The sequence below is a fragment of the Tachyglossus aculeatus genome, chromosome 1 (genome assembly GCF_015852505.1).
Source record: "Tachyglossus aculeatus isolate mTacAcu1 chromosome 1, mTacAcu1.pri, whole genome shotgun sequence".
NCBI classification, from domain to species: Eukaryota; Metazoa; Chordata; class Mammalia; order Monotremata; family Tachyglossidae; genus Tachyglossus; species Tachyglossus aculeatus.
This window is the reverse complement of record NC_052066.1, coordinates 118,675,064-118,698,913: the sequence shown is the minus strand read 5'-3', so window position 1 is coordinate 118,698,913 and position 23,850 is coordinate 118,675,064. Positions and strand designations below refer to the sequence as shown.

At 39.8% G+C, this 23,850-nt stretch overlaps 1 protein-coding gene across 4 annotated transcripts in view; it reads left to right on the top strand.

Moving 5' to 3' along the window:
- LPIN1 (lipin 1) overlaps positions 1-18,263 on the top strand; it is a 140,168-nt gene extending 121,905 nt beyond the window's left edge. For all 4 annotated transcript variants that reach the window (XM_038767692.1, XM_038767700.1, XM_038767860.1 and 1 more), the window contains 7 exons: positions 4,011-4,137; positions 5,692-5,840; positions 6,387-6,473; positions 11,179-11,331; positions 14,525-14,639; positions 15,918-16,021; positions 17,612-18,263. In XM_038767692.1, the coding sequence (XP_038623620.1) occupies positions 4,011-4,137; positions 5,692-5,840; positions 6,387-6,473; positions 11,179-11,331; positions 14,525-14,639; positions 15,918-16,021; positions 17,612-17,771 (895 nt within the window). In that variant the 3' untranslated portion in view covers positions 17,772-18,263. The remainder of the gene's footprint in view (positions 1-4,010; positions 4,138-5,691; positions 5,841-6,386; positions 6,474-11,178; positions 11,332-14,524; positions 14,640-15,917; positions 16,022-17,611) is intronic.
- The last annotated feature ends 5,587 nt before the right edge of the window (positions 18,264-23,850 follow it).

The window sequence follows — 23,850 nt, the reverse complement described above, 5'->3', positions numbered from 1 at the left end:
GAATTTAGAGTTAGTATTGTAGGGTGAATTAAAAAAAAAGATTAATTTCATTCGTGGGTGTTCCCAATACAGAATGTATACAGACTGTTGCCAGAAGCTTTATAATTGAACATCCAAACTTTTACCATAAAAATAATTAAAATGACACTTAAAAATCTGAAATACCACAGCAGGTCTTATTCTGACAAGTTTTTAGCCTGCACTCAGAGATTTAAAACAAAACAAGCCATTTTCTTCCCCAAAACACTTTTAAAGAATTAATATTTAGAGTTTCCAAAACCTGGAGATTTTGACATAGAAGTGTTACAGAATGGCAGGAAGGTTTCTACCACAAAATGAAAGGTACAGTTATTCACTATGGCTAACAAGGGTCCATTCATTTGAAAAGGTGACATTGCTATCAATGAGAAATACCCACCTTCTTTCAGTTTCTGTAATATATATTCTCATCTCTGCAGTCTTTCAAAGATAGCATTAGCACCAATTTAGAAAAATCTAAGTGCAACTGTTTTAAATAACCCACATCCCATTTGGGTTCCCTCTTAGAGAGAGAAGCATCCACCAGTCTGCAATCACTAGGTGCTTTACTTTAAATCTGGATTTCATTTAATTAAAAATGGTGCAATTTTGATAGGAACAATTTTCACATGTGATGAGGCATACCTTATACAGCATGTATTGATATACAGTCAGTTCATTCATTCAATCATATTTATTGGGCACTTATTGTGTGCAGAGCACTGTACTAAGTGCTTGGAACATACAATTCAGCAATAAAAAGATACAGTGGGCTTGTAGTTTAGAAGGGGGGACACAGGCATCTAAACAAGTAAACAGGTATCAATAGCTTCAATATCAATAAATAGAATTAGCGATATATACACATCAAAAGAAGTAAAAGGCATTAATATAAATAAATAGAATTATAGATATGTACATATATACACAAGTGCTGTGGGGCGGGGAAGGGAGCTATGAGTCAGGACTATGTGGAGGGGAGGGGGAGCTGAGGAAAAGGGGAGGCTTGGTCCGGGAAGGCTTCTTGGAGGAAGTGAGCCTTCAGTAGGACTTCAAAGGGGGAAAATGTGATTGTTTGGCAGATTTGAGGAGGGAAGGCATTTCAGATCAGAGGTAGGACGTGGGTCAGGGGTCGACAGTGGGACAGGCGAGAATGAGGCGCAGTGAGAAGGTTAGCACCAGAGGAGCTGAGTGTGCAGGGTGGGATGTAGAAGGAGAGAAGGGAGGTGAGGTAGGAGGGAGCAAGGTGATGGAGAGCTTTGAAGCCAATAGTGAGGAGTTTTTGCTTGAGACAGAGGTTGATAGGCAACCACTGGAGATTTTCGAGGAGGGAGGTGACATGCCCAGAGCATTTCTATAAAAAGATAATCTGGTTCTGCTAATAATAATAATAATAATAGTATTCGTTAAGTGCTTACTATGTGCACAGCACTGTTCTAAGCACTGGGGGAAATACAAGGTAATCAGGTTCTCCCACGTGGGGCTCACAGCCTTCATCCCCAATTTACAGATGAGAGAACTGAGGCACAGAGAAGTGAAGTGACTTGCCCACAGTCACACAGCTGACAAGCGGTGGAGCCAGGGATAGAACCCATGACCTCTGACTCCCAAGCCCGTGCTCTTTCCACTAAGCCACGCTGCTTTCCACGCTGCTACGCTGCATGTTTTCATTACACAGTTTGGGTAAAATGCTATTGAATCAAGGCATATTCTTTCGCCAACGCACATCTGTTCCAGATTGTAATGTGATCACAAGGTGGCCCAAGGAGAGATTGTTTGGACAAAATTATTTTGTGCATGTGTGTGGCATCCTTCAAGTCAGGAGGCTGCCATTTTGTTTCCCAGCCTCAGCATCAACCTCACTGTACTGAAGTACATTGGGCTTGTGTTTCCAAACTTGAGAGATAATTTAATACTTTTAAATGACAATAAAGAACAAGGATTTCAAATCTTCTGCTAGTGGTCAACAAACTGTACTCTTCCAAGCACTTAGTACAAAGCTCTGCATGCAGTAATCACTCATTAAATACCACTGATTATTAGGAATTTGTATTGGAAAAAAAAAGTCGTCCCCCTATGTCGTGGCTACTAGAAAATGTGATTTCCCCATAATATGAGGGTTTTTTTCATGACACACCTACAGTATTATAACAGAAATGACTGTATCCTGTCAGTGTCAGTGTATCCTCCTTGTTTGTAGAGAAGTTACGTAACCTTGGACGCTTCCTTAATCCTTCTCACAGCATAGATAATCTTTAGAGTAATAATACATTGGGAAAACGATCAGGCATCCAAAATGTTTGCCTTGTCTAACTTCCTGGCTGGGATCCGCAATGACCTCCAGTCCTAGTCTAGGTCCATGGTTCTACAATTAGAGCTCAGGAAACTTATACCACCATCCTGGCTTCTCCACGGTAAACCTGCCACTCACAAAGTTGGGGCAGAGAAGATAAATCAGGGGGACCTTGGTTCAGTGACTCAGATTTCTGAAGTAGATGCTTCAGAGTCAGAGTGGCACTGTGGAAATGAACAAGGAATTTGGTGTCTGTGTTGTGACCAAAGGCTGGCATGCTATGCAGGATGGCTTGGAGTGGCACATTTTGGTTGTGTACTGGAAAATACCTGCCCTAAAACATAACCAGAGAATAATTTGGGGATCACAATAAGCAGATGCTTGTTAGGTGCATGAAATCAGATTTTCATTCAGTGCAATATTTTTAAATTTCAAAATTATTTTAAAATATGCAATACAATACAATACTAATTGTTTTCAGAGTTTGGCTAGTAACTGAGTTTTTACATTGTATCTTAAGCCACAGTTCAGAAAAGCAATTTCGAATTCGTTTTCACTCTTGGTTTTGATTTTCCCTTGCTGGGCTGCTGAACAGAAGCAGAACTTAAGGAAAAGGATGGCTTTTCTATCGCCCACTAGGCGTAGATGATTTATATGGCTTAGCCAGCACCGTAGTGCATTTTCAAAATACTTATTGGTTTTTCAATTAAGTACCAGCCTGGGGCATCTAGTTCGATCTGAGATTCTTGAGGATTCTGCTCTCCCATTTTCATAGCATCCGCAGAACTGGGAATGATTTGGGATAGTACGAAGCCATTGACAAGAGCCAGTCACCCAGGCCGTGTCTAAATCACGTTGGAATGAACCATGATCTTGGTTGGTTAAGATAATGATAATAATAATGATGGTATTTGTTAAGTGCTTACTATGTGCCAAGCACTGTTCTAAGCCCTGGGGTAGATACAAGGTAATCAGTTGTACCACCTGGGGCTCACAGTCTTAATCCCCATGTTAAAATGAGGTAACTGAGGCACAGAGAAGTTAAGTGGATTGCCCAAAGTCACACAGCTGGTAAGTAATAGAGCCAGGATTGGAACCCAGGACCTCTGACTCCCAAGCCCAGGCTCCTTCCACTAAGCCACGCTGGGACTTGAACATGGAGTAAGCTAAAAGTCCCTCACCTTCACGGTTCTTTTCTTGGTGAATCCCTATTTCCCATTATGGTAATACATGCAGATGTCTGAAATCCAAATAAATTACCTTTCCCAAGAGTTCTTTGCAAATCAAAATGTTTAAATGGTCCCTTAAAATTTCTTTTCCATTTTTTAAAATTAGACTTCTTTACAGTAATTCCTAAATGTAATGCTCCTTGAGTGAGATCTTTAGAAGCAATAACTACCCAATCTATTTTTGTAAATTTAATCCTATTTAATGGGTATCTAATGATGACAACTAGCATCCCCAGAATGAGAAATGAAATAGATGTGTGAAGGGGAATTCATTTGTTTTTCATTGATACATTTAGAACCGGATGGAAAATGATTATCCCTCCCTTCCCAAGAGACAGGGGAGAAGGGGGTACCTAGATTAGAGAATCAATTGACTTATGCATTGATTCAGGGCTAATGTATTTTTAATGGATTCCCAAGTGCATTTGCTAAGTGGTGATTGCATCATTTTGTTGAATGTGATGTTCCAGAATCAAGGATGAGTCATCTTCAAGCGATGAAGAACATACAGCGGCCAAACAAAGTAACTCCAGTCACCTCCCCCATTTGTCTGGCGTCAGCTACAAAAAGACACTTCGGCTCACTTCAGAGCAACTGGTACATTTTACTTGTTCTTTCTGAGTTGCTATTTTATAAGCTAATGGAGATGAAAGTCAAGGCCGTGGGAGGTGACAGCACAGACTTTCCCGTCTGCTGCCTTTCCAGTGTGTATCAAACTTAATCTGGAAGATTCCCCTTATAGGAGGCAGTTCTGCAACCACACTAATACAATCTCCTGTTTCTGTAGTAAGAATATGGAGGGCAAAGCCAAGTGCCAATTTTGATGGCTGTTTAACTAATGGGAAGAGAAATTGAGCAGACCAAGATAACCATTTAATGTCACTTACTCAACTGAGCAGCCCTCAAATGTTGTTTGCTGCTTCCATGACTCATGGAGATTACAAATGACCTGTGGGGTGAAAGGCCTCGAAACATACAGTCATTATTGGTCCCTGATGACATCTGCTGTTCATTAGCATATTATAAAGTTAAGCTAGAAAATGCTGGGAGGCTGTTTGCTGTCTGAATTTAGTGTAGTCAGGAAATTATTTCCTATGGTTTCATCTCAGCTTCTAGGAAGGTAAAGCGTGGTGAATGTTGACGAGTTGTATTTCTGCTTCTACGCTAATATGTTAATAGTTTAATTGTAAAACTATTCCCCCGGCATTCCCCCGGGCCTGGAATGCCCTCCCTCTGCCCATCCGCCAAGCTAGCTCTCTTCCTCCCTTCAAGGCCCTGCTGAGAGCTCACCTCCTCCAGGAGGCCTTCCCGGACTGAGCCCCTTCCTTCCTCTCCCCCTCGTCCCCCTCTCCATCCCCCCATCTTACCTCCTTCCCTTCCCCACAGCACCTGTATATATGTATATATGGTTGCACATATTTATTACTCTTTATTTATTTATTTATTTATTTTACTTGTACATTTCTATCCTATTTATTTTATTTTGTTGGTATGTTTGGTTTTGTTCTCTGTCTCCCCCTTTTAGACTGTGAGCCCACTGTTGGGTAGGGACTGTCTCTATGTGTTGCCAATTTGTACTTCCCAAGCGCTTAGTACAGTGCTCTGCACATAGTAAGCGCTCAATAAATACGATTGATTGATTGATTAAAACATGGTTAGTGTGGTAAGCACACATTTTCTGAGATAGCTCGTTTAACTTTATAATGACAATGAAGAAGAGCAGTGATATGAAAAAGAACCAACTGTTTTAGTAGTGGATAAAAATGTTTTACCTCAGAGCAGTGAAACATTTTTAAAAGCTCCCTAGTTAGCCTGCAGATAATATTTTATGCCTCATCATTGATTTCCATCTACAGATCGCAAACAGTTTTATAAATACTAGGCAAATATCTCCATTCCCCTGGAGGAGTAATCATTGATGGATATAATGTGTCAGGAGAAGAAGAAAGTCCTTCTCTAATCACTAAACACCTCTCTTCTTTGGAGCAAAGTGAAGAAGGTCAGAAACCCACTGAGACCTGATTTTCTCCAGCACTGGAGAACTTCCCAGGGTGCAGAATTCCAGTGATTCTTGACAGCCTCTCTGTGATTCCCAGAAGGTGTTGATGAACAATTAATATTTGACAATAACAATATACTTCTTTTTTTTAGAAAAGCCTTAAATTAAAAAATGGTCCCAATGATGTGGTCTTCAGCGTTACTACACAATATCAGGGCACTTGTCGCTGTGAAGGCACCATATATTTATGGAACTGGGATGATAAAGTTATTATTTCTGACATAGATGGAACTATTACTCGGTATGTATGGATAAGTCGACTCATTTTCCCTGTTGAGGAAAATTATTTTTCAACTTCATAGCTTGATTATTGATCTTTGGTTGTCATTGTCAACCCGTGTACCCATATTTTGTTGTAAGTCACCGCGGTGATGTTAGTTTGCTTAGAAAATGCTGGTCATTCAATCTTAGGGAGGTATTGTTTTTAAGTTTTTTATTTTGACCCTGATATGGAGACTTGGGCTAACCAAGAATTGCCCTCTTTTCTAATGGTGAAAGACTCACTCCCTGCTGGCATTTTTCTTTTATATTTAACATTGTTGAACCCCCAGTGCTGTAACAAAGCTAAGGTGTTTCAAAAATTCTACTAATTTTGCTCCCACTGCCCATAAGCCTTAAGCCTTAAGCCTTAAACATTCTATCAGTCATGTTTGGTTGGAACTGTAGGCCTTCCTAGTCATGTGACTTTTATAAAATTTAGGAACAATTCTAGAAACAATTGAAGTAAACTGGGCTCTTGCTCAATCTTTACCTTGATTTATTTGTCTCTGTTCTTAACATTATTTAGGTCAGACACTCTGGGTCATATATTGCCCACACTTGGCAAGGATTGGACACATCAGGGGATTGCAAAGTTGTATCATAAAGTGAGCCAGTAAGTGCTTTGCTGTTTTCTCTCTGTGATAGAAATATGTGTATACATGCTATCCTATGTAAATTGCCTTTTATGTGTGTATAGCACAAAAGGGATAGTAAAGCAATGATGAATACAGAAAAAATGGACAAATGACTATTTCAAATGCAACTTTACAAATGACAGCTCCAAGGAGAAAGTCAATGAGCCTTTGAGAAAGTAGAATAAAAAGATGTATACCACTAGAAAGTCAATAAAGCAAAACAGGCAACCTAGGGGAAATTTGTTGATAAGATCAAAATAAATGAAATTTCAGGTATAAAAAGATAGAAAAGGGAGGAAAGATCATTTTATATGTGACAAACAACATTTTAGGGTGAAACTGAAGACTCAAGGGAGTTTATCAAATAACTCTAATGTGGACAGTGAACTTTCTAACATCAAATGAAAGGGAGTAAAATGTGGGTGGCTGCAAACTATAAATGACTGTGCCAATGTGGATTAAAGAACGTGTTCCTTTGGTGGAAGGGAAATTGGTGGGAGTGGGGAGAGATACTAATGCACATATGCACAAACACACACACACACTCACATACACACTCATTTGTGATTGTAGAGAAAGACATACCCATGTTGCTGTTGGTATCCTAAAAAGCATGGGCCTACAGGGAAAATATTCACGCAGTCAGAACAGTTATATTGAAAATGTGAACTGTTTATAAAATAGAAGAATTCCTAATGACTGAAAAAGGGCATATTCCCTTTGAAAAGAGGAAAAAAAGATGATCCTAAACTTTATACACTAGTCAATTTACTTCAACATAGGAAAGATTTTAGAGTAAATTGCAAAAAAAAATCAATCTACAGCACTGAGAAGAGCAAGTGATGCTAAGAGAAGCAGCATGGCTCAGTGGAAAGAGCATGGGCTTTGGAGGTCATGGGTTCAAATCCTGGCTCCGCCAATTGTCAGCTGTATGACTTTGGGCAAGTCACTTCACTTCTCTGTGCCTCAGTTACCACATCTGTAAAATGGGGATTAAGACTGTGAGCTCCCCTTGGGACAACCTGATCATCTTGTAACGTCCTCAGTGCTTAGAACAGTGCTTTGCACATAGTAAGTGCTTAATAAATGCCATTATTATTAAGAAGCAGTTACCATATTTCAACAGTTACCACTGATTGATAACTTTGTGAAAAAGCAAATTGTATCAGGCAAACTTATTCTCTATCAAATTAGAAAAAAGTATGTCATTGGATTAAAAAAAAAACATATCCTAATAAAGACTGAGGATATTTTTGTGAGAGGCACATGAGGAGAAAACTGTCCTCCCTAGACCATAAGCTCACTGTGGGCAGGGATCATGTCTACCAACTCTGTATATTGAACCGTCCCTAATGCTTAGTACAGTGCACTGCACATAGTAAGTGCTCAATAAATACAATTGATTTATTGATCGATTGGCTGCACCTTTGGGTCCAGCACTGAGTGGGATCATTATGAATTTCACCACTTGGTCCTGACAATTAAAAGAAGGTTGGAAGGGCTTCTAAAAATCCTGAATTTGGCTGTATTGGCCATTGGAGAGGTTGTGATGGCAGCAGAGATGAGGCTTATTATCGTATAATAATAATAATAATAATAATAATAATAATAATAATAATAATAATGTTGGCATTTGTTAAGCGCTTACTATGTGCAAAGCACTGTTCTAAGTGCTGGGGGAGATACAAAGTGATCAGGTTGTCCCATGTGGGGTTCACAGTCTTAATCCCCATTTTACAGATGAGGTAACTGAGGCTCGGAGAAGTTAATTGACTTGCCCAAGGTCACACAACAGACATGTGGCGGAGCCGGGATTCAAACCCATGACCTCTGACTCCAAAGCCCGTGCTCTTTCCACTGAGCCAGGTATGAGTTACTCATCATGGTGGCTTGGGAGAGTACAACAGTGTAGGTAAACATCCCTAATTGCGGGGAACTTCAGTTCTTGCAGAGGAGTTGGGCAAAGAGCAAACGGGGAAGAGAGCTATAGGGAAGGAAGGTTGAGGGGTGAGTGAAAACAGGGTGGGACATCTTGGGGAGGAGGAAGAGGATGGGAACTCTCATGTACCCTACCCCCATAGCAGAGGACTTGGGACACCCCCAAATGACTTTTCTTATGTGAAATGCAGTTCCAGCTCAGAAGGCTGAGTTCTCAGTTTAGGCAGAGAACTTCCGTAGTTTGGCCATATGTCCTATTCCTTGCATTAGTGAAGCAGCGTGGCTCAATGGAAAGAGTATGGGCTTGGGAGTCTTAGGTCATGGGTTCAAATCCCGGCTCAGCCACTTGTCTGCTATGTGACTTTGGGCAAGTCACTTAACTTCTCTGTGCCTCAGTTACCTCATCTGGAAAATGGGGTTTAAGACCGTGAGCCCCACATGGGACAACATAATCACCTTGTATTCCCCCCAGCGCTTAGAACAGTGCTTTGCACATAGTAACTGCTCAACATATACCATTATTATTATTATTATTATTATTATTATTATTAGGACAGACCAGTTCACCCAGAACCAGCACTGCTTCATTGATTGATCTCTTCAGCCTGGCCATAATTGGTAGCTGGTTCTGGATGAACCGATGCATTCTGGGGTCACTAGACAGAAGTGGTGGTGAAGACATTGGTGAGGGAAGCAGGTGAAATCTACCCCTCCCTAGTTTCCCTCACCCTTCATCCTTCTTTCCCCGTAGCTCTCTTCCCCGTTTGCTCTTTGCCTCCTCCTCTGTGAGATGTAAAATTCCTTGCAAACAGGGATTGCGTTTACCAATTCTGCCATACTCTCCCAAGCTCTGCAAAGACTGATGGCTCAGTAAATACCATTGATTGACTGAGTCTCCATTTTACCCCTCCTTCTATCTGCCTCATTTTCTGTTTCTTCCCAATTCCCCCTTTCCCAATCCCCCTTCATTTTCCTTTCTTTCCCATTTTTCTTTCTTCTCCCATTTACCTCCCCAGCTTCCTTCTTTGGTATTATTCCCCATCCCCAACACACCTAAAACAATCATATTAACTCTAGCCCCTGAGAATACTACCACTGGTGTTGGCAGGGGAACCAGTAAGACTCGTATTGGAGAAACAAGTAGCGGAGGGGTGGCAGCCGCTACTATATCTCCTAATATCTTTACTCTCTGATGGATTCCCCACTACCACCACTTTACTGCTAACTGGTCAATTTCCCATGCCACCTCCTAGGGACTCCATGCCAGAATTTCCATCCAGGCTAAGTAAGTGGTAGCAATCTGAAGGGATGTGTAAGTGGACATTCCTCAAGCTTATTTTTGCTATATTATCTCTCCTTCAGGTGACAGAACTCTAGCAAATGGTAGATGATTCCCCAAGGGTATTTCATGTCAATCACCACTGAGAAATTTCCCATGTTAATCGTAGCACCCAGAGATGGGACCTAGCCAGCAGCAATCAGTCAATCAATCAGTATTTAATACATTCAGAGTGCTTGGGAGAATTCAGTAAATTTAGTTGACATGTTCCCTGCCCTCAAGGAGTTCACAGTCTAGCAGAGGAGGCAGATTAAAATGATTTTCTGGTGGCGAATGCAACATGGTTGAAAGATATGTGTATAATTGGTACAGGGTGGAATTGTGGTGTTGAGCATAAAAGTGCTCAGGTAACATGAAGGTGTTGAAATTGCAGTAGGTGGGGAATAGAGCAGGGAGCTGAGAGATTTATCGTGGAAGGCCTCCTGGAGAAGGGATAGCCATTTCAGAAGGGACTTGAAGATGGGGAGAGCAATGGTCTGCCAGATATGAAAGGAGAGGTGGGTTCCAGGCAAGATGGAGCATGTGAGCAAGGTGTCAGTGGTGAATTAGAAGAGAATGAGGCTCAGTGAGTAGATTAGCGTGGTTGACATTTCCTTTTCTTATTTTATTAATTTTTATGGTATTTGTTAAGTGCTTACTATATGTCAAACACTGTTCTAAGCACTGGGGTAGGATCAAGATAATTAGGTCGACATCGTCCCTGTCCCACATGGGGCTCACAGTCTAAGAAGGAGGGAGAACAGGTATCCCCATCTTACAGTTGAGGAAACTAAGGCACAGAGAAGTTAAGTGACTTACCGAAGGTCACACTGCAAGCAGTTGGCAGAGCCAAGATTAGAACCCAGTTTTTTCTGACTCCTACGCCCATGGTCTCTCAATAGGCCATACTGCTTCTCTTATTTGAATATAAACATTGTATAATAATTAATGTTATTCAATACGTACCCTACACATGCATTTTTTATACATTAGAAATATGTACAACAATTCTTACATGATGTTCAAAATTAGTTCAGTAAAACGTGTTCTTATGACATGAAGGGCGGGGTGGGGAAGGGAATGTCTTTTAATGATTATAATTGGTAAGTTTTTGCTATATACAAGAAAGCAGCTCAGTTCCATCCTGTCAAGTTAAAACTTGGTATATTGTGGAAAATATATGTGGAGACCATTCCCTTCATTGCAACAGCAGATCATTTGGGGAAAAATGCGTGAGCCCCCTTTCCGATGCTTTTAGAAATAATTTAGTTCGGTAGAAAACATTTACTTCCTGCAGATAATTGTACCCTTTAAATTTTTCCAGTGTAGAACTTAACGTTTGAAGAACAGTAGCTTTTCTTGTGAGGAATCAGTGCGCCAAAAGCTGTAGCCATTTAATCACATGTTATTGTTTTGTATTTTTCTAGAAATGGATACAAGTTCTTGTACTGCTCAGCCCGGGCTATAGGGATGGCAGACATGACAAGAGGGTATTTACATTGGGTTAATGAGAGGGGCACAGTACTACCACAGGGACCCCTGTTACTGAGCCCAAGCAGTCTGTTCTCAGCTTTGCACAGGTATAAAAATCTATTGTTTATTTTATCATGTATTTTTTGACAGATTTGTAATAAAGTGAAAGTCACTCGTTTGTCTTCAATAAGAATCCATAATGTTGTTTTATAAGGTGATGGTATTTTTCTTTGAACTTGGTTGATGTGAAGAGTTCATTTTTTTTTTAACAGAGTTTGTTTTCTTCCCAAGTAGGTCCAGGAATTTTTTGTTGGCTTAGAGTCAGATTAGATAGGATTCTTTAAATAATGTTGGTCCTAGGGAACAGAGCTAAGGGGTTCTAAAAGATGTGTTTCGGTAAAAAGGTCAGGAGAACCTTCAAATACAAAGTCAAACCTCCTCTTGTATCATTTTGTCTAGAAGCTTGCTTTTCTGACAAGGAAGTAGAGTCATTAACAATGATAGTAGAACTTGTTTTCTTGTTCTCTACTTGTTCTCTTCATGTTCATTTACTTCTGTCTCTGTGTTTGCCTCTCTCTCTCTCTTTCTCCTCTTCCTCCTCTCTATTTTCCCAGCCCATGTCATCACACATAAAAGGATATATTTAGCTCTATTTGTTAGCCCCTGGCCTGACAACATCTATTAGTGATGATTCTTGCCTCTGCCTCTTTTTAAACCAGAGCTAATGCATCAGAGTCCCTTCTTTCTCCTTGCCTCTCCCAAAATGAACTAATCGTCCTTAGTTCTAGAGGGTAGTGAGAGGCAGGGGCTAGGAGGCTAATACAAATCAATCAGTCAGTCTATCAGTGGTATTTCTTGAGTGCTTACTATTGCAGAGCACTGTACTAAGGTCTTGGGAGATGCAGTACAACAGAATTAGCAGACATATTCCCTGCCCATAACAAGTTTACAATCTGGAGGGTTATCTCTGCTAAGCGCCCTTTATTGTGAGGCCTAGAGCATTTGCTGTACATCAAGGCCAATCAGGAAAATGAAATACTATTGCATTTGTGGTATATTTACATTATTAAAGTGCATTTTTGACTTTTGTAAAGTTGAGGTTTATGATACTATCCTTAGAAAATGTAAAAATGTCTGGTTTAAAATAGAACAAAAAATTAGCTTTCATCGGTAATACAAAATCTCAACCTTGCTGGGTGACAATAGGAAGGTACATATTGAAGGACTGAAGTGGTAGCATAGATTTCACTAGCTATGCAGTCATTTTCAATGGGATTTTTTTTCCAGAGTCCTGATGATAGTATGCAGCATGCTGAAACTTTGGCTTCATTAGGAAAGATTGAAGAAGCCCTTTTATCCTATTCAGTCTGCACACTCCACTTACTCTAATGCTACTCACTATATCTTGATCTTGTCTGTCTTGTTGTTGATCCCTTCCCATGTCCTGTCTTGGGTCTGGAACTCCCTCCCTCTTCATATCCAAAAGTCTCTACCTTCAAATCCCCCCGAAAATCACATATTCTACAAGAGGCCTTCCCTGACTAAGCTTCCATTTCCCTTCTCTGCTCTCCTCTCACTGTCAACTGTGCACTTGACTTCGTACCCCTGTGTACACTGTGATTCTCACCCCATCCCCTCTGCACTTACATAAATAGCATTTTTCTACTATTTCCTATATCTGTGTCCCCCTGCAGACTGTAAGTGGCTTGTGGGCAAGGATCATGTCTTCCAACTCTATCATATTGTACTTTCCCAAGTCATTAGTACAGTTCCTTGACCAAAGTAAGCACTTAGTCAATACCATTAATTGATTGACTATTCTGCCAGTAAAAAGTTCAGGAGCGACTCTGTGAAACATTTTTCTTCATTTTTTTATTGCTTCCGAAGTGTCACTTGCATATTGTGAAGTAATACTGATCTCCAGGGATAAAGGTGCTTGGTGTTCTCTATGCAAGCTTTTCTTCTTGCTTCTTTTTATTTATTCATTCATTCAGTCATATTTATGGAGCACTTACTGTATACAGAACACTACATTAAATTCTTGGAAAGTACAATTCAGCAACAAATAGAGACAGTCCCTACCCAACAACAGGCTCACAGTCTAGAAGTGGGGAGACAGATAACAAAACAAAACAAAGCAAGTAAACAGGCAATAATGATGGTATTTGGTAAGCGCTTACTATGTGCCAAGCACTGTTTTAAATGCTGGCGGAGATACAAGGTAATCAGGTTGTCCCAGGAGGGGCTCACAATCTTAATCCCCACTTTATAGATGAGATAACTGAGGCACAGAGAAGTGAAGTGATTTGCCCAAAGTCACACAGCTGACAAGTGGCGGAGCTGGGATTAGAACCCACGACCTCTGACTCCCAAGGCCGTGCTCTTTCCACTAGGTCACGTTGCTTTTAGTGCTTTGCACATAGTAAGCCCTTAACAAATGCCATTATTATTATTATTATTATTATTTTAGAATGTAACCAAAATGATAGGCCCACTATTCACTGTCAATAACGAAGGGCTAAATAAAAATTCAAGATTTTTTCAAAGCAAATAGCCTGTGAGAATATGTATGCCACAGGCAAGAATGAGAGACCCCTTTAATCAAGTGTAGTTCTCCTGTACCTTTTTCAAATCAAAGTTGCAGTTGGTTACAGAATCATATTATGAGAAACAGTGCCTAGAAGCCATGCCCATGTTGAGACAGTTCTCCAAAGAGTTCTGTGGCAACCTAATTCCTCAGTTGGAGAAATAATTGATCTCCAGAGAATTTGGTCGCCTGGTCCTATCAAGGATGATTTCTTTCTGGAGGAATTCTCCAGCCACTCCTAACTTGGCAGTTCATATATTTATGATGATTGGAATTTTCTTTTCTGTTTATGTAGAATTTACTGTGTAATTAATAATAATAATGATGTCCTAATTTGAAGGATATATAGATTTGACTTTGCAGGATTGCATGAGACAAAGGTGATGTAAATATGCAGACATGATCAGTCAGTGCTTAGAACAGTATTCTTATATTTTACCTTAGAGTACTGGTATTCCTCACTCAATTCCATATATATGGAAGGTCCACGTGGACTTAAACATTCTTCAAAATAAGGGAATATTGCATTATCCTTTAAGGGGACTAAAATTTGAGATTTGATTAAGTGTACTGTTTCAGTTCATTTTTAATTGATTCAGTTTGAGATAAATTTAACCTTGGCAAGAGTACTTCAGCAGAAAAGCAATTACTTCATAATCATAATTTTTAAATTGTGCCATGCATTTTTTTTCTGTCTGCTTTTTATTCAACAGAGAAGTAATTGAAAAGAAACCTGAAAAATTTAAAGTTCAGTGTTTGACTGACATTAAAAATTTGTTTCATCCTAATATGGAGCCCTTTTATGCTGCTTTTGGAAACAGACCTGCAGTAAGTATTAGATATAACAATGTATAATACAGACTTACAAATACACAGTAATTTCTAGAAATATTGCTAATTTTGACAGCAGCATGCCTTGACAAATATATTTTGAAGGTACTATACTTGTACACCAGTATATGAAACCCAAATGGCATTGAATCAGAACAGTTTGCAATTTTGCAGATAGCCATTTATTCTATATAAAACCCTCTAAATGATAAGTGCCTGACTAATGGGAAATAATTACGTTTTTACTTCGAGTGGAGAGGGTATGATGCCATTTTCTGGTTGGGCTAGAACATTTTGTACTTATCTGAAAGGCTGGTATGTGACTTAATTTGGCTCCAGTATAGTTTCATTCAATTTAAAACATAAATTCACTCAAATGCTGGTAAAGACATAAAGATATTTGCTTCATTGAAATGGGTGTTTTAGTCCCAAGAGAGTACCTTATCCCAATTAATTGACAAGGAACATCTAATAGAGGCGGTTACATAAACTCAAGGACTGTCCCAAATACTCCAGTCAGAGCAGGGAATTTTGCCATATGGGAGTGGCAAATTCACCTGGTTAGTTTTCAGGGTGTGTCACAAAGTAATAAATGTTCATTTGTGGTGATGATGATTATGATAGAGTTTTGTTAGGTTTTGCCCCCAGTCGTTGGTCCCAGCAACTGCCACTCAGACATGTTGGCCCAAAGATGGCCAAACAAACGTGGTGTTCAAGGTGCCGAATTCCCTGTTCAGTTGTATCGTCTGGGGTGCAAATTTCTGGCAGGCCCAAAATAACACCGTGTCAAAAGCAGAATGGTTTTGTCATCACTCAGCATGATTTGGATGGATAAAGAAGCGCCATGGCCTAATGTAAAGAGCATGGCCCCAGCAGCCAGGAGACTTACATTTCTTAATCCTTTCTCTGCCACTTGCCTGCTGTGGGATTTTAGGCAAGTCACATAAACCTCTCTGTTTCCTAAAATTCCTCTATATGAAAAATGGGGGAATTAGTACCTTACCTCTCCTATCTTCATAAAGATGTTGCTCATTTAAAATGAAGTGATTGATCCAAAAGAACTTTGGGAGAATGAAAGTGCTATTTAATTCTCATTGTCATTAATATTGTAATAAGCCTTAGCCATATCCAAGTTTCAACTATGAATATTAGATGTCAGTGGATATTCTAACTTTTTCTTTATAGTGGAGTTTTACATAGGAAAGTAAATTATTGCACATGACTGGTATGATTAATTGGTTTACTAATAACCTTTTTTATCAATTTTTAAATAAGGATGTTTATTCCTACAAACAAGTGGGAGTCTCACTGAATAGAATATTCACTGTAAATCCCAAAGGAGAACTTGTCCAAGAACATGCAAAGACCAATATCTCATCGTGAGTAGTCTTTTTTTTAAACTTCACTTTGTTGTGGTATTTGCAAAAGTGAAAATTGAGTTAGGATCACAAAATAGCACTATTTAGGCTGCTTATTTTAAATTCCTTAGAATTTTAGAATAGAAAAATAAAGTTGAGAACTTTCATCAAGTTACTGCCCAAAGTCAGAATTAGTTTGGACAGTCCAAAGTAAACCATTTCAATTGCTTAGGCCTCATAGCAACATAAAAAGTGTTTCTGAATCAAAAAGTACTTCTTGTAGACAGACTGATACAGAAGCAAATGGAATTTTTAAAACAAGTTGCATGGATAATAGCCTTCTATTTTAGCCTGAGTACACATCCCTAGATTTTTATGACATGGTTTGAAATAGTCCACTTAATGCCCCCAAACCATGTATGTATTATTCCTTGCAAATTTGGGCTTCTTTCTCTGGGATATTATGTTTCGTGGACAGGATGGTCCCAATTTGAGACGATATCTTGTCATTTCTCAGTAGAAAAACACTCTTCCTGAATCAGAGAATGATGATTTCCCATTTTACAAGGGTTCTGTAGCTACATGAACTGACACAAAGCTTCCCCTCTGGACTGTAAGCTCCTTATGGGCAGGGAATGTGTCTGCTAATTCTGTTGTATAGTACTCTCCCAAGTGCTTAGTACCATTGATTGATTGATTGATCACTCAGAATTTCTCTGGGTCACATTTTCATCTCTCTCCCTTTTACTTCCCACCCTATTTTCAGGGACTTATTGGCCCTCTCTCTCAGAGTGTTCCACTCCAGAAGCACTACCCCCGGAATTTTTGCTCTCTTTTCCCCCTTAAAGCTCCAAAAAAAAATACTCTAAGTATGGATGAGCAAGGGAATCTGAGCCTTGCATTTATAATGTCTTTTGCTGTAGCTCTGGGACAGGCAACTGCTGCAATATGCATGGTATTCAGGAAGGATTATTTCACTCCCTAGCCGTAATGTCTTCCCACAGCTGGAAGCACAGATGCACTCAGCTGAATAGCAAGTGTGGCATTTTTCTTGCTCAATGATAATGTTTAGTTTCAGGACTGCCAAGATAATTTTTTCTCACTGTGGAGGGTAGATGTTAAAATTGTGACAGGTATTTCTAAAAACACATCTGAGAATTATGTTTTAAATGCACATAGATAATCATTGTTCTGATTTTTAGAACATTATTAGCCCCTGTTATACCTCCCTTTAATAAGCACTTGATATTCACCCCATCCTCTGCCACACAGCACTTATGTATATATCCATAATTTATTCATTTATATTAATATCTGACTGGCCCTCTTTGTGGACAGGGAAGATGTCTTCCAACTCCGTTGCGTTCTCCCAAGTGCTTAGTACAGAGCTCTGTTTTCAGTACCATTGATTGATTCATTCCCTTTGTGGTGTTTAAGGGGATTTCTGATTATGGTCTTTAGCTCCTAGTATATAATAGGTTTTTAAGAAATACTCTAGATGATGAAGAAATATTTATGTTGCATCTTGAATGAGATTTTTTTTCACCATGAAACACCAGAGATGACTGTTTAGATTCACGTTTTCTTTTCTTTTCTTCTTTTTCCTTCCAGCTATGTGAGACTTTGTGAAGTGGTAGATCATGTGTTTCCTTTACTGAAGAGAAGCCATTCTTCTGATTTCCCTTGTTCAGATACCTACAGCAATTTCACCTACTGGAGAGAGCCATTGCCCCCTTTTGAAAATCAAGATGTTCACTCTGCCTCAACATAAATGTACCCTCAGCCTGTTGTCATCAACAGAATGGTCTGACTAGCAAATGATTAAAGAAAAAGTTTTGTGAACAGTCCAGCTGGACTGTGTGGTAGTGTGAGCTGAAATTAAAATCACTTAGAAATGTTTCTTTTTCTAAACCAATATTTCTAAATGATTCACGAAGAGCAGTAGTCAGGGGTGTTACCCACTTATGCTTCTTCATTCCATCATTTGTATCGGAAGCCCAGTCAGGAGGGCAGTATGTACTCACCAGCTCCAGCTAAGGAGAGTTAACGTGCAATGTAGGTTAATGAAACCAAACCAAAGTGTCCGTAGGAGTTGATGTTGATCTCAGTTTTATTCAGGAGAGCCTAAAGTGTACAATTTATATGAAAAGTGGGGGAGATGACATCAGCCCTGATTTGTGAAACTTTTTCTGAGCCATATATCTCCCAAGCACCCCAACACTTTCGAGGAGTGTCTTGAATGTTTAAGTAATCTTTGTACTAGGTCTATCACCCTGCTGGGGATGGCTAAACTTCGAATTTGCCTTTACAGTATTTTCATTTAGTTGAATATATATTCATAGTTGTTTATCTTTGATTTCAGCTCTTTATGTGACTTATGCATTATGCAAATTTCTTTTTTTTTTTTAACTTGGCTACACAACATTTAAGCCTTAAGTCTGTACAACAAAAATGGTGTTTTCTTGGCTGTTTCTCTTGCTTCCTATACTTGTATGCCTTAAGATTAAATGACATGCAATATTAGTAAAGCACTATTTTCAGCCAATTCAAATGCTGAATTAAAAAAAAAAGACTTTGCTTATAATCTAGTTCAGTATAGAGCATTTGGCTTGTTCCTGGGGAAGGTGGTGTTTGACAAATTTAGGCTTGAATTAGGCATATGCCAAATGACTGATGATTTTTTTGACACTTCTAAAATAGTCTTGTCTTCTTAAAAACTATTTAAAGAACATTAAATATAAGCTATTGTCTTTGTACATGTTATATATTATCTCATAGCTCTGCTTGAACAATTATGTGAACCTACTAACCCATAGACTTTATTCATTTTTACAAAAACCTGTATTAGTCCACTTATTATTTTTGAAACAGCCATTTGTCCAAATATCCACCTAATATGCCGCAATGTAGCATCACGTTTACTTTCTCTTGGCATGAGAGGTAAAGGTTTTTGAAAAATGTTATTACTCCAGACCAAATCAAATGACCATGTCAAATCTTATTCAATTAAAAAGCTACTTTATATTAAGCTGTTGGAGGAAGAACCTTATCCAAATGTTAAAGTAACTACAACAATAAGTTTGTGTGGAGAACATTTGGAAATGGAGAATTATTTTGTCGGATTTTGCTTTGCGTAGGATTTTTTTTTTAGAGTGTTTCACTTCGAAGGTACAAATCCATTCTCATTTAAATCACATTCTTGAATTTGTTAGGAAACAAAGGAATGATCTAATGAAGTATTACTCTTTCTGTGAAAGAAAATCCCTAATAGTGGCTATTGATGTAGCAGTGGTTTCTGTTACAGTAAGAATTCTTTGCCTAAAGAAATTTGTGTATGCATACGTGTTCCCACAAACCTATAGTTACAAGCATGTAAATACATGAACAGACATGCATCAATGAAAACACAGCAGGCCCTTCCCAAGTTTTAAGTTGAGCACTTTTGACACTTGCTGGAACTCTGGCTGTGCCATCAGATGTTCTTCAGTTAAGTAAAGTTTGTGAACAAAGTGAATATCATAGTGTTATATAGGGGTCAGATTTCCCTCATTTTTAAAGGAGGAGATTTTTGCCTGGAAAGACTGGGACTCTGTTTTCCACCTAGGTGGGGCCAAATTTTCAGAGACCTCAGCCTACCTCCGGAATGGAGGTGTGTGAATCACACTGCTTTGGAAACCAACGTTTTGAAACACCTCAGAATTCAAAGTGACACCTAGATCATCAGCTTCTCTGATTTGGACGAAAGTGGTGCTTTAAAGACTTGCCCATTTCAGTAGATGTTGCCTTGATGCTTTTGAAAATGCAGTTAACGTTTTAGGCTTATATTCCAAGGTTTGTGTGTTTGTACAAATGTGAATGCATACCTATAACTAGAATAGACTGTAGTTGGTGGTAGAGCTACTATCAATGCTACTATTTCTAGAATGTGTTCTCAACTTTCTAAGTTGTCACATGGAGGTTGATTAGTCTGTATTTCAAAGTTGTCAACTATTCATCATGCAAAATGAAGAAAATATACTTCTGACTTGAATTACACTGGAAGAAATGGTAACACTTTAAAGGATAATTTTGTTTTCATTAAAAAATCTATTTATATACAGTATTTGCTTCATCTCTTTGTGTTCTGTGAGAAATCATTTCCCAGGCTGTGGTGACATGTGCCCTCCCTCCCACCCCCAAGTCCTGCACTATGTGGACTTTCTCCATTTTTTCTCTCAAATTTTCCTCATGTACTACATTTCTTTGGTGAAAATCTTGGAGAAGAAATTTAGGACATAAACAACCCCAGAAGGCACAATCCTTCACTCCTAGAGAAAATGGAGTGAAGATTACCATTCCCTGGGCAATGATTTGTTAAGGATCCTTTGTATGTGCTGATGCAATGATAAGCTATCATTGTAATATTTCATTTTGTTGTGCTGGATGCAGAATTAGAAATATATGTTGTAATAAATGAGACTTATGAAAGAATTTTCTGGAACTCAAATTTGTGAGTACACGAAGTTTTTTTAATGATTTCTTAATAGTGTTTAGTGAATAAGGATGTATTCAGTGTCGTGCGAATTCACTTTTTGTGTGCTTTTCTGAAGGCTTTTAACTTCAGTATTTGAAGGTATTGCACTGAAGCAATGTCTCCACTGCCAGATTGAGCAAGATTGGAAAATCAACCTGGAATTTTGCCCACAGAAACCTTTGGCTGCATGCTGTCATCAAAGGCATTAACTTGGAGCAAGGGCTCCAAGAGTTCTGATACCCGAGGAAAACACACCCTGAGGAAAACACATCCCTTCCCATTGCACACACCTGAGTGCTCCTTGGCTGTAAACTGGGGTTTGGGGAGATGAGGTGAAGGGAGCATTCCATCCAGCTGCAAAAATATTTCTTTATTTCATCAATCATCATCATCAATCGTATTTATTGAGCGCTTACTATGTGCAGAGCACTGTACTAAGCGCTTGGGAAGTACAAATTGGCAACATATAGAGACAGTCCCTACCCAACAGTGGGCTCACAGTCTAAAAGGGGGAGACAGAGAACAAAACTAAACATACTAACAAAATAAAATAAATAGGATAGATATGTACAAGTAAAATAAATAAATAAATAGAGTAATAAATATTTATTTGTACCACTAGGCCATGCTGTTGCCCCTGTGATTTTATGGTGTATTTTTAATGGAATTAAAAGGGACATTAACATGTTTGGGGCCTAGTATCTTGCCATTGTAAAGCGAATATGTTTTGGGGAGCTCAAAGAGTCAGGGATTAGGTCATATTGGGGTCAGGACTGGAAACGATAGAAAAGGCATTCATTCATTCAATCATATTTATTGAGCATTTACTGTGTGTAGAGCACTGTATTAAGCGCTTGGGAAGTACAAGTTGGCAACATATAGAGACGGTCCCTACCCAACAGTGGGCTCACAGTCTAGAAGACTAAAAGGCAGCAACAAGAGAAGCAGCGTGCCTCAGTGGAAAAAGCATCATCATCAACAATCGTATTTATTGAGCGCTTACTGTGTGCAGAGCACTGTACTAAGCGCTTGGGAAGTACAAATTGGCAACATATAGAGACAGTCCCTACCCAACAGTGGGCTCACAGTCTAAAAGGGGGAGACAAAACCCAACATACTAACAAAATAAAATAAATAGAATAGATATGTACAAGTAAAATAAATAGAGTAATAAATATGTACAAACATATATACATATATACAGGTGCAGTGGGGAAGGGAAGGAGGTAAGATGGGGGGGATGGAGAGGGGGACGAGGGGGAGAGGAAGGAAGGGGCTCAGTCTGGGAAGGCCTCCTGGAGGAGGTGAGCTCTCAGTAGGGCCTTGAAGGGAGGAAGAGAGCTAGCTTGGTGGATGGCAGAGGGAGGGCATTCCAGGCCCGGGGGATGATGTGGGCTGGGGATCAGAGGTCATGGGTTCAAATTCCAGCTCTGCCGCTTGTCAGCTGTGTAACTTTGGGCAAGTTACTTCACTTCTCTGTGCCTCAGTTCCCCCAGCTGTAAAATGGGGATGAAGACTGTGAGCCCCACATGGGACAACCTGATCACTTTGTAGCCTCCCCAGCGCTTAGAACAGTACTTTGCACATTGTGAGCGCTTAATAAATGCCATTAAAAAAAAAAAGCTGAGCAAGCAGCAATGGCCTAGTGGAAAGAGCACGGGCTTGGGAGTCAGAGGCCATGGGTTTTAATCCCGGCTATGCCATGTGTCGGCTGTGTAACCTTGGGCAAGTCACTTAACTTCTCTGTGCCTCAGTTACCTCATCTGTAAAATGGGTATCAAGATTGAGAGCCCTGTGAGGAACAAGGATGGTGTCCAACCTGATTATCTTTTATCTGCTCCAGCACTTAGAACATTGCTTGGCACATAATAAGCACTTAACAAATACCACAATTATTATTATTATAAGAAGAAGAGAGAAACAGACCAAGAGACAGAGAATGTCAAATAAAGAGAAAAACCTGATGGGATGGGGCTGCAGGAAGTCGGGGTAATCAATCAATGGTATTTATTGAGGACTTACTGTGTGCAGAGCATTGTACTAAGAGCTTGGGGGAGTACAACACAGAGTTGGTAGACACCTTCCCTGCACACTAGGAGCAACAAATACATAAATGCAGCTCCCCAAACCTCTTCCAGCATTAGGCTAGCAACTGCTCTAGCTCTTTCAGGAGGCTTTGGCATGTTGGCTTTGACACAGTTATACTCCTTGGGAAACCTCCAAAAAGTGACATTCAGAATTGTCCAGGACAGCCAGAGCAGCAGGGGGGAGGAGGGGAGAAGATGCCTTTTTTGCACCTCTATTTACCTGTTTCTCCACCACCACAATTGCTATTTCGCCATAATAATTGCAGTATTTGAAGCATGTACTATGTGCCAAACACCAAGCTAAATGCTGGGGAAGATAGAATACAATTGGATCTGTCCCACATGGGGCTCATAGTTGGAGGAACGAGTGCTTAATCTCAATTTTTACCGATGAAACTGGATGCACAGAGAAGTAAGTGACTTGCTCGAGGTCACACAGCAGGCCCATAGCAGAGACCCAAGTCTCTCCTGTCATTGCCCCTCTATCACCCTGGCTAAAAGCAGGGATTTAAGCAGTTTGAGCCATTTTGGGGATAGAGAGGAGGACTTCCAAATTTCTGCTTTTTTCCTCCTGACGTGGGGCCGATTGGTTTTGTCAGAGCAGGGGTAGGAGATGGTTGTGAGTCGAGAAACATTCACAGACCTTAAGGTGCGCAAAAGCCTGCAGGCTGAATCCTCCATCCCAGCTGAGAGGAGGTTGTTGCCAACTTGTACTTCCCAAGTGCTTAGTACAGTGCTCTGCACACAGTAAGCGCTCAATAAATATGATTGAATGAATGAATGAATGAGTAAAAGCAGCAGGTGGAGGAAGGGTGGAAGTGAAGCTCCTTCCTGATTCCAGGTGGCCTGCTGCGGATACATCCATTACCCAACTGGTTTCTAGTCCTCAAAACCACTCTTCAAATGGGTTCCTCACTGCAGTGCTGAATAACCAATTGTATCTGGCTCAGGAACTAATAATAAAGTAATAGTAATACTAAGTGTGGCATTTGTTAAGCATTTATAATGTGCCAGCCACTGTACTAAGCACTGGGATGGATAGAAGCAAATCGGGTTGGACGCAGTCCCTGTCCCACATGGAGCTCATGGTCTTAATCCCCATTTTACAGATGAGCTAACTGAGGCACAGAGAAGTGAAGTGACTGCCCAAGGTCACACAGCGGACATGCAGCAGAGTGGGGATTAGAACCCACATCCACCAAATCCCAGAACCCTGCTCTATCTACTACACCATACTGATATACCTAAGG